At 33.6% G+C, this 15,571-nt stretch overlaps 1 protein-coding gene across 2 annotated transcripts in view; it reads left to right on the top strand.

The window, feature by feature from the left end:
- PHF14 (PHD finger protein 14) overlaps nucleotides 1-15,571 on the top strand; it is a 193,684-nt gene that overhangs the window by 73,971 nt on the left and 104,142 nt on the right. For both annotated transcript variants that reach the window (XM_068550589.1, XM_068550591.1), the window contains exons 15-16: nucleotides 13,616-13,666; nucleotides 13,788-13,909. In XM_068550589.1, the coding sequence (XP_068406690.1) occupies nucleotides 13,616-13,666; nucleotides 13,788-13,909 (173 nt within the window). The remainder of the gene's footprint in view (nucleotides 1-13,615; nucleotides 13,667-13,787; nucleotides 13,910-15,571) is intronic.

The raw sequence follows: 15,571 nt of genomic DNA, 5'->3' as shown, positions 1-15,571 counted from the left end.
GGGTGGTGGTGGTGGTGGTGGTGTGTGCCAGATTGACCACAGACAATCTAGCATAGTAACCAACTGCAGCTTAAAAAGTGCTTAATGTAGTGCTTACTCGGCACACGGTGGGTGCCCTAAAAAGCAACATTTCCAGACTCCTTTCCCTGCCCCCACTCCTGCCCCCTTTTCTTTCCTCTTAGAGGACTGTGATACCGTCGTCTTCATCCATATTCTCCCAGCTCTGAGCCTTCTGCAAGGCAAGCATGAAGTTCTTAATAAAACGGTTATGTGAATCACTGACAGCATAAATACAGACAGTGACCTGAAGAGTTACAAAATACCAAGAGGATAACCTCAGTGTAGGCCAAAGAGGGTGAACGTGGGCTTTTTACAGGCTTAGCAGTATTTAAAAGGGACAGAAGTTTAACTCCTTCCCTAGCTTGCTGCATATCCAGTGGAGCCCTCACAGTGTTTGCCGTTGATTTACAGGTGAGTCACAAGTTTTTTCTCACCCTTGTATTTCTTTTCCTTTCTTTTTTTAGTTAATTAAAAGGAAGCATGAAAGAAGTAGAGAATCTTAAAAGATAAAGGTTCTTGTGATAGATATCAGCCTTGTTAACCCAATGACTCTCTTCCTCTGTTCCTCTTATTTATAAAAGCTACACAAATCAATATAGGGCTTTTCTCATTAGAGATTTTGACAAAGAGAGCCCCTTTTATTTTGATTACATTAAGCAATTCTTTCTTCCAGAATTCCTACAATTTATACCATCCATTGCCAGTGTATATTTCAGAAGTTGGCTTTGATGTAATTTATTTATTTTTTAGTGGCTGAGCCTATGCTTTGGATCCATATATTCAGTATAAATGGTATAATACCACTTTATAAAATAATAACTGTCATATGTCTAATTATACATTCTGGAGAAAGCTAGCAGTTTTCTCTAATAGTTTTAACTTCTGCATTAGCCAATAATAATAATTGGGGATAATTTTTAAATATAGTTTTCATTTATTGTAGGAATGAAAATGTTTTGTTTTGGGAACTGGGATCTCATTTATCATAATATAATTCAGCTTCTTTTGCTCTGGGAGAATTGCTTTACTTCTCCTGCATGAAAGCCTTTTTATAGGTATTAGTTTTATATACCTAGCCCACCTTTAAATGTAAAATGACCATACTTCATATATAGTGTTTTCCTTTGATTCCTATATTAGATAAAATATTTTTTCTTGAACTTCTTAAAATGTTATGTGGTTCTAATCTTTCAACTATGAATTTTTATTATAGTACTTTTTTTCTACTAGTTTAAAACAGTATCTTTTTCCTTCCACTTTTCCAGTTTGTCTCTGGCATCAAGCCAGAAGAACTTGTAATACCACTGACCTTGCTGTTTTAGTGATACGTGTTGCATTCACTGTCTAGTATCACGCAGTCTGTTTTATGATGTTATAGTATTCTAGTTTTAAGACTTAATTGCTTTGTTTTTTACACCTTTACGGATCCCAGTAATTCTGTAGTTATTTCATCTCCCCTGATTTTGCTAATGTTCAGCTTTATCTCACATCACTTAGAGGGTAGATAGTGACTTGTAATGCATACAACACAATTCTCAGCCTCAGTGGTTTGATCTTTATTTTGTCCTCTTGGGTAAACCTTCAGAGTCCAGTGAAGGGAAGACAGTACTTTAAGATGAACTTCTGTTTATAATGTATAGAAGCATGAATTGATGTTATATTTTCTTCACAATTGTCAAAATTGTAGGTAATTATCTTTTGTATGAGTGCTTTATATTTATTCCTGCGTTTAATAGTTAAGCAGTAAAAATTGCCTGCATGGGAATCCACGTCTTTCCATACTCTCTGGTCTTTGTGACTCCTTGTCCTACTCTTGAACCATGGATCAGGTTAATTTTTTCAATATACATCTATTGAGCAAGTAACGAGGTAAGGCACTGGGCAGTAGATGCTGAATAGAACACTAAAATGAAGACATGGTCTATGTCCTCAAAGAACTATGGTGATAGAAAGTTGACCCTCAAATAATGTAATATAAACTAGAAGGTAGAGTGTCCATATGAGAGGTACATTAAATTACCCTAGAGGTAACATAACTGAAATGGAAGAGGAAAGACAGAAGATTGAGGTGAGCAACAAAACTACAAGTTGACTATTAATACTAGTAGGAAAGTATTCTACTGGCTGAGAAAGTCTTTATTTTCCACTGCCCCAAACCTTTGTATTAAGAAGTTGAAATTTTTAAAGTAATAGCAAGCTGAACACTTGTAAAAGCATTGGAGCCTTTAGCATAAAATTTAGTGTAAAAATTTTGAACCACATTTAGATATCATCTAACACCTGTATTTGTCTTTCTTACAATATGTTTTTATGATAGGCATCTTGATGGCTGGCAACAGCTTCTTGCATTAGTAACTTGGCAAAATTTTAAAGAAGTTTATTCGATCAAATCTTAATAGCTTAGTGTTAGTACAGATTCACTTATCAATTAAGGTTATTGATGATTAATGACTTAGAGCACCTTCAGCAAAAAGTCACTTAATATTTCATTCATTCAGTTTTTTCAGATAAATAGGTGTGAACATTTTTTTAGGATAGCTCATTTCTCTTTAAATTTTTCCTGTGTTAAGGAAATTTTGATCATTAGTATATTGATTGATTGAAGTGTTTTTTTTAACTTAAATAACTTTCTCATATTTATTTAATTAGAAATATATATGGATATGACTTCTAATTATGCTTGAGAAAATAATCAGCCATTTAAAATGTAATGGTATTTTCCTCTCTAGGACAGTTTTTTTGTCGCATTATTCCCTGTAAAAGATAAATGGTACAAAATCAAATTCTTGAGTGTTTTAGACAGCATCAAACCCTGTAAGATAGCCTCGTGTGTGGTGGAAAGTACCTGGACTAGCACATGATAAATTAGAATTCTGGTCCATACTCTGGCAATAACCCTGTATGTGGCCTTGGATAAGTAATTTAACTTACCCTGTTTGTGCTCAATATCCTCATTTATAAAATAAATTAGATGATCTGCAATCTTTTCTAGAACCAAAAGTCTCTTTCTGAATTTCACAATTGTATTCATTTTTTATCCCTAAGACTGTTTATGGGAGGGTTAAAATACACACATCGACGTTCGAATAATCCGGAAACGGTAATACTTTGTAATTATACTATACTTCAGGGTTTTAATTTATTTATGTATGTATTTATTTATTTTATCATTTTAATCATTTTAAATGTACAATTCAGAGGCATTATGTACGTTCACAGGGTTGTGCCACCATCACCACCATCCACTTCCAGAACTTTTTCATCATGCCAAACAGAAGCTCCATACCCATTAAACGATAATTCCCTATTCCTTCTTATGCCCAGCCTCTTGCAACCACCATTCTACTTTCTATCTGTGTCAGTTTGCCTTTTCTGCATAACTCATGTAAGTGACTGGCTTATTTCACTTAGCATAATATCCTCAGGCTTCATCCATGTTGTAGCATGTGTCAGGATTTCATTCCTTTTTAAGGCTGAATTATATTTTTTTGTATGTCTATACCACATTTTGTTTGTCCATTCATCTGTTGGTGAACACTTGGGTTGCTTCCACCTCTTGACTTTTGTCAGTAATGCTGCTATAAGCATGGCGTATACAAACACCTGTTTGAGTTCCTGCTTTCAGTTCTTTTGGCTATATACATAAGAGTGTAATTGCTGGATCATATGGTAATTCTATGTTATACTCTTTGAGTGACCACCAAACTGTTTTCCACAGCAGCTACACCATTTTACATTTTCACCAGCACTGCACAAGGGTTCTAATTTCTCCATATTCTTGCCAACACTTTTTTTTTTTAATTTTCATTTGTTGATAATAGGCATCCTAATGGGTGTGATGTTGTATCTCTTAGTTTTGGTTTGCATTTCGCTAATGACTAATAATGTTGGGCATCTTTTCATGTGTTTATTGGCCATTTGTATTCAAGTCCTTTCCCATTTTTTGATATAGTAGTTTGTCTTGCCATTCTTGTGGAAAATCTGTTACAAATGTGAGGTTTAGGGGCTTCCCTGGCAGTCCAGTGGTTTAAGACTCCGCGCTTCCACCGTAGGCGGTGTGGGTTCGGTCCCTGGTTGGGGAACTAAGATCCTGCATGCAGCGTGAAATGGTAATACTTTGTGATTTTATTTTACTTTACTTTAGGGTTTTTAGTTTTGTTTTATTTTTAAAGATCACATTGGTTGGTAACCTTTATTTTTTCCCTTTTTGGCAGTTACCTTTGTTGTAATCATTGTCTTCTGAAAAAATCGTATGAATGATTACAAGAAACACTTGTGATCAAGTGGGCCACCAGATGTATATACTGCAGGGCAACGTATTTTCAAGATTTTATTTTTTTGAAATTTTCCTTTTGCTTCATTTACAAATGACATTTGATTGGCTTAGCCAGTTTTCTTCATGATAGCAACTTCCCGAAGATAAAATATTGTTCAAGAATAACAGAGCCATGCTCTCTGAACACTTTATGAACTTTTAAACAATAGCACACTTTTTACCCTATTACTGGTCTAAGGCTGGGTAGGCAGGAGTGAGGCGGATTCTGAAGGAAAGGATACAGTCAGACTGTCTCACTAATTAAATTTTGAGGATCCTCATTCATTCAGTTTATTTTTAAAGAAAGGAATGAATAGTTTTAAAAATAAACCATTTGCCCTTCATTGTATTTTCAATTTGTTTAGTTTCTTTGAATCTAAGACTGAGTCTTCTCATAGCCTTCAACTACCTTGTAAAATATCTCTGATAGACAGTTTTCCATATGGTCAGACATGTCAGATAATTTCTTAGATATTTTCTCTGAGCCCTCTCTCCTCCAGCTCTAATGTGAATTGGTTTTTTATGTTATCCTTGAACTTTATTCCAGCATCATCCTGGGAATTCCTTTTAACCTTTGGTAGGTGGAATTTCCTGTTGCTTGCCTTTCAGTTTCTTTTTTCATTTAGTCCCTTATCTTGATGGGGCAATGCTATCAGTGACTTGTTGAGTAAAGATTAATGAGAGGTAAATCTTTTGAGATGTTACATGTCTAAAAATTTTTACATTTCTTATATTTTATTAGTTATTTGGCTGTGTATAAAATACTACATATTTTTTTTAAAGCATCACTTGACTGACTCCTGGCTTCCAGTATTGCTTTCTGCATTCTAACTCTTTTTTCCCCTTCTCTTGAAACTCTTAGGATTTTCTCTTTCTGAGTTAGGATGAGTATGTACTTCCACTGTTTCTTTTAATAGCAGATGTTCTTATTTCATGATTGCAAAGACTTCTTTTATATCTTTATGAATATTAATTATATTGTCAAAATTTTTTTTTGTATCGTGCGTTGTCTGTGTTTGCTGTGGTTTCATTATTTCTATTCATGTTCATCTCTTTCATGTTGATGCTTTCAGATGCCTAAGGATCTTTGGATGTCCACTCCTATTTTGTTCTAAAAAAGGTAATTAAGTTTGTGTAGGGCTGATAAACCCATTGTTTTCCCTGTAGGGTGATTTTATGATTAGGGGGCTTTTTCTTTGGGAACCTCCTTAATGTCAGTATCTGTAGGTTTTTTCCACAATAATTCAGTAGAAGTATTCTCTCATCTCCTAACTGATAGGTATAATTTTGACTGTCAGAGTCCTGGACAGGTGAGGAGAAAGGGGCTAAAGGTCTCATGGTTTAGGAAGCAGAATTGCATTTAAGCTTCCTGGTTTCTGTTTGCTGCCTCATTGCTCCCTTCTCTGTGCCTGATAAACCCTTGTACAGAGTCTGTCTTGTTCTTTTTCTCCAGAGGATATGCCTCCTGTGTCCTATGGGAGAGGGGTAATCTCTTGACTGCATAGGGAGGGAGTGAAATCCTTATACCTTTATGTTACTGAAGTTTAACCCAAAGTAGCATTTTATTTCTTACCTATGCGAGTTTGTGTGATTGTAATATACTTAGGGATTTTGTTTTTCAAGTGTTAACTACTGTTAAATGCCCCATTTCCATCTATAGGATGATAGCTTTAATAAATTCATTTAGTGTATACATTTGATTTCCACAGTGTTGAGTATTGTAGGCAGAATAATGCCCCCCCCGCAAAGATATCCGTGTCCTAATCCCCAGAACCTGTTTATGTGTTACCTTACATGGCAAAAGGGGCTTTGCAGGTATGATTAAAGTTATGGACCTTGAGATGGGAAGATTAAGCAGTATTATATGGGCTCAATCTAATTACGTGCGGACCTAAAAGGCGAGGACCTTCCCTGACTGTAAGTTAAGAGGGAGATGTGACTACAGACAATGGGTCTGAGATATACAGCATCCCTGCCTTTAAAGATGAAAGAAGGGCGTCTTGGACCAAGGAATGTTGGCAATCTCTAGGAGATGGAATAACCAAGCAAACTGATTCTCTTCCTAGAGCCTCCAGAAAGGAATGCAGCCTGCCAACACCTTGATTTTAGCCCAGCGACACTTACGGTGTATCATTGTGGTTTTGATATGCATTTCTTTGTTGGCTAATGGTACTGTTGATATTGTAAAAGAAAAAAAATGATGTATCCCCTTTTCCCTTTCTGCTATCTATGCTGTGTTACACAGTGCAAAAATGATGTTCTAATTGGACTCTTTAACAAATGAAAAATGACAGAGATTGTAGATCTGTTGTAAAGCGTTAATTAATCCTCTGTCATTATTGCCATCATCCCTCAATTTTAGCTCATACGAACTAAGAAAGCAAAACCTAATGTGATACTATGATGAAGTTCTAGAGAAGTACTCTTGAGGAGTAATTAATTGAAACATTATTCACATAGCACTATTTTATTTTGCTGCCCTTGTCACAAGTGTAATTACGTTTTTTTTGGTATGTTTATTAGTTTAATAAATGAATAAACAGAGACTCTTTACATAATAAAGACCTGGTCATATATCTTTAAATATTTAAACTTCTGCTACATGAATGCTAGGATAAGTTCAGATAGTAAAACTGGGACCAACAATTAGAACTGTGTTATATGGAACATGCTTCCTTGTTATCCAGAATAATTGAGGCTATATGACTAACAGGGATATTTTTGGAAGAGTTTTCTGCATTGGGTAGAGAGTATTATATGAAATAATATTTGATTTTAATTTTAAGATGCATGTGAAATAATCACGATTAAATTCATTTGACCTCAGTATGTTGCGGGTTTCTTCTTTACGTTTCTAGTCCAATAGCCATCTTTATTCTCACAGTTACTCAGCAGCCTGGTTATCTAGGTACCTCATGCCTTCACTTAGAGTTCCAGTATCTTTTCTGGATCCTATGTTCAGTTATTTTAGTAATGCTTTTGCTACTGTCCTTGATTCTTTTATCCTCTTGCCAATATGAACTCTTTCTTTTTCCATTCCTGCCTGAGGGTTGCCAGAGTCACACGTGTGTTCCTTTGAGAATTTTTTTTCCAATTTGTTAGGCATTTTCTCCATACCCATCTTTAAGGTGAATGTAGTTTTATATCATTATTAAGGGCATTAAAATTATGACTGATTCTTAAATTTAAGAACAGTTTTGATTATAGTGAGATGTTGAAAGATCTGAGCAGTATGTGACTGTTTTTATCCTTCACTTTAGTTGCACTTACCATATTTATAAATCATTATCCATCTAATTATTTGTTTGGTATCTGTAGCCTCATGGGCCTGAACCCAGGTGGACAGGAGCTGTCCTGTGCACCACTGTATGTTAATTACCTACCACAGGAGGTACTTAGTTTGTATTTCACAAATGAGTTCTTTTCTTGTCCGCTGTGGCTATACATCTGAAGACGGTGTACTTTGAAAGAGTCTTTTTTTCTGGCCCTTTACAGTTAGGAAGGGAATTAGTCCCTTTCTCCTTGTACATTAATCATATTTCATTGGTGAAACTATAGAATTACTCTGAAGGTAGCCTGGGATACTTCTCTTTAAGTACCTTGTTAGACATTTTCTCTGCATTTTTTTTTTTTAAATGTGGAAACTTTTCACTTGCTTTTAGAGAAGGAAATTACTTTTGAAGAAAATATAAATTAGCTTAATGTTCCCTTTGAAGTTACTTTAAAATTGACCTTTGTACTTTCTGTCATATTTTCTAATAACTTTAATGTAACTTGAAAGCTTTCAGATTTTCTTTTCGTTTTCTTTTCACTCTGTGTCATCTAGTGACTTTTCATCTTTTATACAAGTGCCAAAGGGACTTGTTGAGACTATCTTTCCATAGTCTTTTACACAGTGTATCATCTTCTACTCTCTTTGAAGTTGTCAGGTCTTTCTTCCTGTCTCATACATTTTTATATTGTTTTGTATCTCTCCTTTTTTGGGAAGATAAATGCGGTAAAAAGTCAAAGTACTTTTTAGCAGCTTTGACTGAAACCATGTTGTTTTTCAGGATGCACCTTTTCTTATAGATCATTATTTTGGAAATAGACTTAAACACATCGTTAATCTGTTTTCCATTTTATTTAACAGTATAAATCAATAGCCTGCTACAAGTGCAGTCTTCATTTGAGAGAGAATCAAATATCCTAGAGTCTGCTTTCATTACGTTTATTTTTAAAATATTTTTTAGATGCTAGTTCAGTAGAAATATAGAAACGTTTAGATTCAGCCCTATTGAAATGACTAAAGTGTACTAGGCATTCATGATGCCCATGTCTTAATTTACTTGTTACCTTTATACTAATTGTTTTGATTAAATTAATGCAGTTCTGGGAAGAAAGGGTTATACATGGGGGCTTTCGATATTAGAGTTATTATTGAGTTTATTATCAGACCCAAGGTGATCTCTGAAGTACTAAACAGATTATATAAACTGTGTCTGTCACAGAACCTTAGAAGAAACCCTAGCAAAAATTTTTGTGGTGAACTAAACCATAATTAAGTCACTTTGGCTCACTTGGAAGAAATCCACTGTGGGTGTCCTTAGGTCAAGTAATCGTATTCAGAACCCAAAGGTTCCTGCTATGCTTTTTGCCTCTTGGAAATTCATCATTTTTATTTGTTTCCAGGAGCATGGAATAAAGGGAACAAGGACGAGGCAGAGCTTCAGGATTTTACTTATTTTGAATATACCGTTATCTATGAGAAGAGTTGTATAGAAACATTTATTATGTAGAATGTGTCTTTTATATTTTTAGGCTTGTGGTTATTTTAATTTAGAGTGTTAAGCCAATTAGATCATGATATTCTTTTTATTTTCCACCTATTTTCCTAACCCTGTTAATATAAATTAGATTAGATAAAAATAAACTCTACAGCCAACTGACGAGAAGGGAAAACACTCATTTTGGGGGATCACCATTCCATCTGTTGTATGCCGATAGCCCAACAGAAACAGGTGGTGCTTTTGTTCACACTTTGTTTATATATATAACATTTTTCTTTTGAATATTTTATTAGCTTTAATATATGATTGTTTTCAATATATTGTTTTATAATTGGAAAACAAATACTTATTTTTTAAGGAAATATACATACTGTATATATTTCATTGAAGCATTTTGAACAGCTGCCAGACAGCCCCAACATTTATTCCTCAGCATAAATCTGAAGATATTTTAGCTTGACAGGTTTTCAAGGTTTGACTATTGTCCTAATTAACATTGAATTTGGAATTTTCTCATAAATAAGCATTTTCTCTTTTTATATATAAATTACATAGGAGGGTATCTTTATGTTTCATCTAACCATGTATGGCTTATTTATTGTCATTTGTATAAATGTTGATTTGTCATCAAAAAGATAAGTGTTGAATTTAGAGAAATCAGTGTACAAATGAATATGTGAAATCCAGCTTAGTGATGTCAAAGATGCTGAGACACTGTCTTTTAGTTTTAAATTTAGTTCATTTGTGAAATGAATCATTCTAACCTTGGAAAAATCGTCATGCATCTGACTTAATTATAAATTAAAACAACCCAGCTCTAAACAATTAATTAAAATTTGTTGCATGTTTTCTAGTCCAAATGAGTGAAGTTATTGAAACATTTAATTATTTGTTTCAGATGAATAAGCTATTAAAATGATGCCTGTAGTTAAAAATGTTTTATTCTTTCCTAACTTAGATACATTGTCTCTAATATCATGCCACTCTTTGTGGATGATTTTATCACGTCCTGTTTTCAAGTAAATGTACCAAAGACAGATAAAGAGCCAGATGATCTAAGCAGCTCAGATTGTCAGTGTTCCCTAAGAAAGTTAAGTTCTTAAAAACTAACAAAGAAGAAAAAAATAGGAATGTGTCAAGATTTGGAATGATTTTCAAACTTTCATTTACTTTTAACAGTTTAATAATTGCAAAAGGAAGCACAATTTGGAAATATACCTTCAATCATTTGAAATGTCTAGATAATTTATTTGTTAAGTTCTAAAGCACATACTTGTTAAATAATGTTTTTCCTTCTTCTACACCCTGTGTTCTCCCTTCTGCTTTATTTATCTTGTTTCTAAAATAGTGTCAGCCTCAATGTATACCATGAAATGACAACCTGGTTACAAATACTTCTGTACATCTAAGATGGGGCAAGCTCTTTGATTATTGAAATTATTATTTGATTATTGAAATTTGTTGGATGAGCCAAACATGTTTTTTTTTTTCCTTTTTTCCATCGTTTCTCCCTCTTTTTAACTCCCCTTACATTTTCTGATTCATTCAGGGATACCATGTTTAAGATATCTTATCTGTTATGATTGTAGGCAAGTATGAGTTATAACAGTTACAGTTGCTGCCACTTCCTTAAAACTAGAAAAAAACCCCACAACTCTCAGCATTTTCTTGGTTGGGGAACTTGATATTGTGAAACATTGTGTTTGGATTAAATCCTCTTATTTTCAGTTTTTGGAAATACTAGTTGTGCGATAAATGCTAAGGCTTGCTGCAAGTTATTTCGGTAATGGATCATGTTAGCCATTGTATGTATAAGGTACCAAATTGGATAGAATATAGTGTCAGTTTGAGGTATTGAGGTCTCCTCTCCATTGGGTAAATTGTCTCATTTACTTGTTTCAAAATATAAAAACTCTTCATTTACGCATCCCAGTGTTACAGTTTATTTACATATTCAAGTGAGAATAAGAGATTTGCTTTCTTATGATAATTTGCTCATCTCTACTTGGGATTAAATTATTGATCTTGGATTTGTCATGCTAGAAAAATCACTGAATTGAGAGTTGAGAGACCTGGGTTAAGTTTACCTCTGTCAGTTATCAGCTGTGTGATCATCAAGTCATTTCCCTGGCCTGCTTTCTCAGAGCTCTAAGATACTATAATTTCATATTGCTTGTAACAACTATGGTTTTCCGGCTAGAATTTGTTTATGTTGCTTATGTTTAGTTATTTAAAATTACTGCAGGGACACATCAATGATTACCTTTTTGTAATATTGATACATGCATTTAAAATGACTGTTTTAGATAATTATATGTTTATTCATTTAAAAATATTACTTTAATAAAATATAAGAAAAAGGAATTTATAAATGCAGAGGTATGTAACTATGTCATTGTGTGATAGGATCATTCTGTGGCATTATGCTTTATGATGCTAACTGCAGTATGGGTTTGAAAAACTTCCAATTGATGGAATCAAACCAGATGTTCAAAGATTTAAAGTATTAATCAGAAATGATAAATAATTATATATCTTCAAAAGAATTGAAAACATGAACTTGGAGCATTCAAGTACTTTCATGAACTTGGAGCATTCAAAAATTACTTCAATGATTAGATGATTCAAAAACTAGATGACTCAGCAAAAGATGGGTTGAATGAAGAGAAATATGGAAATGTGTGAAGGCCTTTTGAGCATTCTTTAGATGTTTATAGAATTAAAATAAGTAATTTGAATATTTTTCCTTTGATATTGGTTATTAATTTTGATCACCTTTTTGAAATGGATGGCTATGTGCATAAATTATGCAAATTGAAAATAGATTACCAGAGAAGGGAACAATAATTCCCCTTTTTGTCAGTTGTTTTATCACTGTGAGTTTCAGTCGAAACACTTATTATTTATTTTAATAAAACAAATTTATTGAACTTTTACGTAATATGTATTGTATTAAGTTTGAGTCTAGAAAGATGAATATGACATGGTGCTTACCAGTTTTGGGATAAATTGCACTGGGGGAGAAAAATTGAAGCATGAGGAAAGGAGTGTCACAGAGGGGAAAGATGACTATACAAAGGGTTAGGCATAAGGTTTTAATTAGAACTTGGAGCAGTGTTGTCAATATTAAGGGCTGTTTTCAAACTTTAATGTGTGTGTGACTTACTTGGGGATCTTTTTTAACGGCAGGTTCCAATTCAGTATGTTGTTCCGGGCATGAGATTCTTCGTTTCTAACTAACTCCCTGGGGATGCCAGTGCTTATGAACCATGATTGATATTTTGAGGAGCAAGGCTTAGTACTAATTCTTTGGAAGTAAGAATAGATGTAGGGCCTGCATTTAAAACCTTTTCCTAGTTATAGTCTTACTTTTTCTTCCTTATTTCTTCCATAATGTAATTAAAACATACTGATTGGCAATATAAATGTAAATGAATATGTAGTCTATAAATTTACTTATTTTGAATGGCTAATTCAGTCAACTCTTGGTTATCTAGGGGCAGATTAAACAGTGCAGTTAGCCTGGGTACTGAATAACAAGTGACTGGGTATTGTAGAGAATTGAAATGACAGTAATTTAGAAAAACATTAATATTTTTTATATTGGACAGCAATTCTCTTTAGAATTATTTGGTACCTACTCTAACGTGGGAATGTTCTTTGATCTCAACAGTCAGGCAAAGTAATTTTGGGGAGGGGTGCCTCCTTTTTCTTCCAGTCCCTCTAAAGAGCAGTTACCTTCACATGGGGATTATAAACCTCCAGAGGCTGTGCTACATGGGTGGAGATTTTTAACATATTGGCTGCAAATCCTATTGTACTTATATTACTTTCAAACATATGGATGTCATCTTTCAAATGGGAAATGTGTTCTGAAATACAGGATCTAAATTTTAAGTAAATAAGCTTGAGTCACTTATACCATGTTTTTTTTAGTTAGTTTTATTTTAACTAGGATTGGGAGACATCTGAGACCTTTGCCTCCCACTTTTTTACAGCTGTTAAAGATTGTTTCTTTATGTTATTCAAACATGTTTGTGCACGCACGCACGCACACACAGAGGCATGCAACAGATGTGAGTCCAGGTTTAGCATTTTAGCTCTAGAAGTCGTGTAAGTTATGAAAATTTTAACGTTCTGCATAAATCATCATTGTGTGATGTGTATGAGGTGTTCAGAAATCTTCAAGCTAATTTGTCGAACTTATTTTTCTTATCAGATACCTGTGTTATTTAACAGTAGAACACTGTCACTGTAGAGTGTGTTTAATTTGTCATGTGTTTATTTCCTCTGACATAAATTGTAATAAAGTGCAATAGAGCAGTACAGCATTAATTAGAAATGCTAATTTTCCAAGTGCTTAACCGAAGCAGTAACATTTAACAGAGAAAATTTATTTTTATTATTAATTAAACATTAGATATTTTTGTGGATTTTTCTTTTTTTTTTTTCTTTTTTTCTTTTTTTTTAGAGAACCAGAGGACGAAAACGAAGCTTCATTCCTGAGGAAGAAAAACATGAGGTTGGAATAAGTTAAGCATATTTTACACAATCTAAATTTGAGAAACTTTCTTGCTTAAATTTATTTCTGTTTTCCTCATATCCTGATTTTATGTTTTGTTTCATCCTCCCTTGTATGGCAGGAGAGAGTTCCTAGAGAGAGGAGACAAAGGCAGTCTGTGTTACAAAAGAAGCCCAAGGCTGAGGATTTACGAACTGAATGTGCAACTTGCAAGGGAACTGGAGACAATGAAAACCTTGTCAGGTAAGCTGGATGCTGAGACCTTGTCTTTGGGGGATTAAGGCTCCATCTTCATCATTTTCTCATCACAGATATAATGGGGAAAACAAATCACAGCGTAGGACCTTTCTTAAAGTCTTATTTAGTGGAAACAGTACTTAAGAAACAGATTTCATCCACTTAGTAACCTGCAACACATGGTTATTCTCTGGATTTAGATGTAATTAAGAGTGATTATCTGGATTTTGCACAAAAGAGAATTAATTATCCATTGACAAGAGAAGTTGACCATGCTCTGCATATAGAGGCCACAAAAATGTATAATTTGATCCAAACCCTTTGTGCTAAGATTATTATGTTTTATCTCATAAAACAATAAAATTACTAAGTTCTGTTAGCATATTATAAAAGTTGAAGTTTATTAGCGATAATGATGACAGATAATTTTTCTTGACAAGAACTTCGTTAGCACTTATCATTTTTCAAAACAATGTGTTAAATGCTTCTCTCTTATGAAATAAAGAAAGGTGAAAAGATGGCCTAGATAGACATTTTTTGTTTTTTGTTTGGTTTTCTTCTTTGCTTCTTTGTTTTGTTTTGTTACTTTTTTTTTTTTTTTAAATCAGACATAATTCCAATCAGGAATCTCAGCTGATATGGCACAGTGGCTATTCCTGAGGGTCCAGAGACTGCTAATTTTAGCCATTTGCCTCTCTTGCTGAGATGAAGAAATTGCTCAAAGCCCTGGGTGAGATGAAGGAGTGGGGGGGTGATCAAAAGGAGACCTCATCTAAATAAAAGAGGTATCCTCTTTCAAAGGACAGTGACACAAAGAATCTTTTAGTATGTTACAGGAACGCTTTCTGATTTCCTTCAAAAATTGTCTTTTGATAAAGCCCTATTAAACTAACTCATGGCACAGAAATTAAATGTTTCAAAAAGAGTAAGTTGATAAAATGCATATTAGTACTGTTACAGGATTTTAAATATTTGCTTCCAAAATGATGTCATTTATTTGTCATTAAAAGTATAATTTGTTTGTTTTAATTCCTCAAGTAAAGGCATGTGGTTTTAAATTTCATGAGGTTTTTATACCATCATTGAGGAAGGTAATGAGAAAGTAAAAATTCCAGTAAAGAAATACAAAGTGCTTCAACAAAGTTGAGAAAGTCTATAATATTAGGCCACTGTTTTTTGAAGTAGTTTATGTAGAATATCATGAGAGCTCTCCTGGAGGTTAAACTCATTTAAGTTTAAGGTAAATTAGTTCTAATGTCAGAAGATACAAATGAATAATTCTGACTGCAACATAATTTTCTGATTTCTGTAAAAAAAGAAAGCATAAGCATAACAGTGGAGTACATAAAACAACAAAACAACGAAAATAAATAAAAGAAAAAATTATAAAAACAATCTTATGTAATGAACAAAAATTCAATCTAGAAGAAAATTCCCACGGGGGTTGAGGGTGGCATTATAGGGCATGATCATTTTGAAACAGTAGTTAAAAACTTAAAAGACCTGGTTATACTCTTTAATTACTTAAACCTATGTAAATATCTACCTCTAATTTATTTTTTTAAGATAGTAGCTTGATTCAGGCCTTGTTGCTGTAGGCCCTATATGTTTTTGCCAGGTTTTTATTTTATTTTTTTGGTCATGTATTTGAAAGAAAGAACCTAGAAA

Source organism: Eschrichtius robustus, chromosome 8 (genome assembly GCF_028021215.1).
Source record: "Eschrichtius robustus isolate mEscRob2 chromosome 8, mEscRob2.pri, whole genome shotgun sequence".
Taxonomy (NCBI): domain Eukaryota; kingdom Metazoa; phylum Chordata; class Mammalia; order Artiodactyla; family Eschrichtiidae; genus Eschrichtius; species Eschrichtius robustus.
Note: the sequence above shows the minus strand (reverse complement) of the source record. Positions and strands in the feature narration are given on the sequence as shown.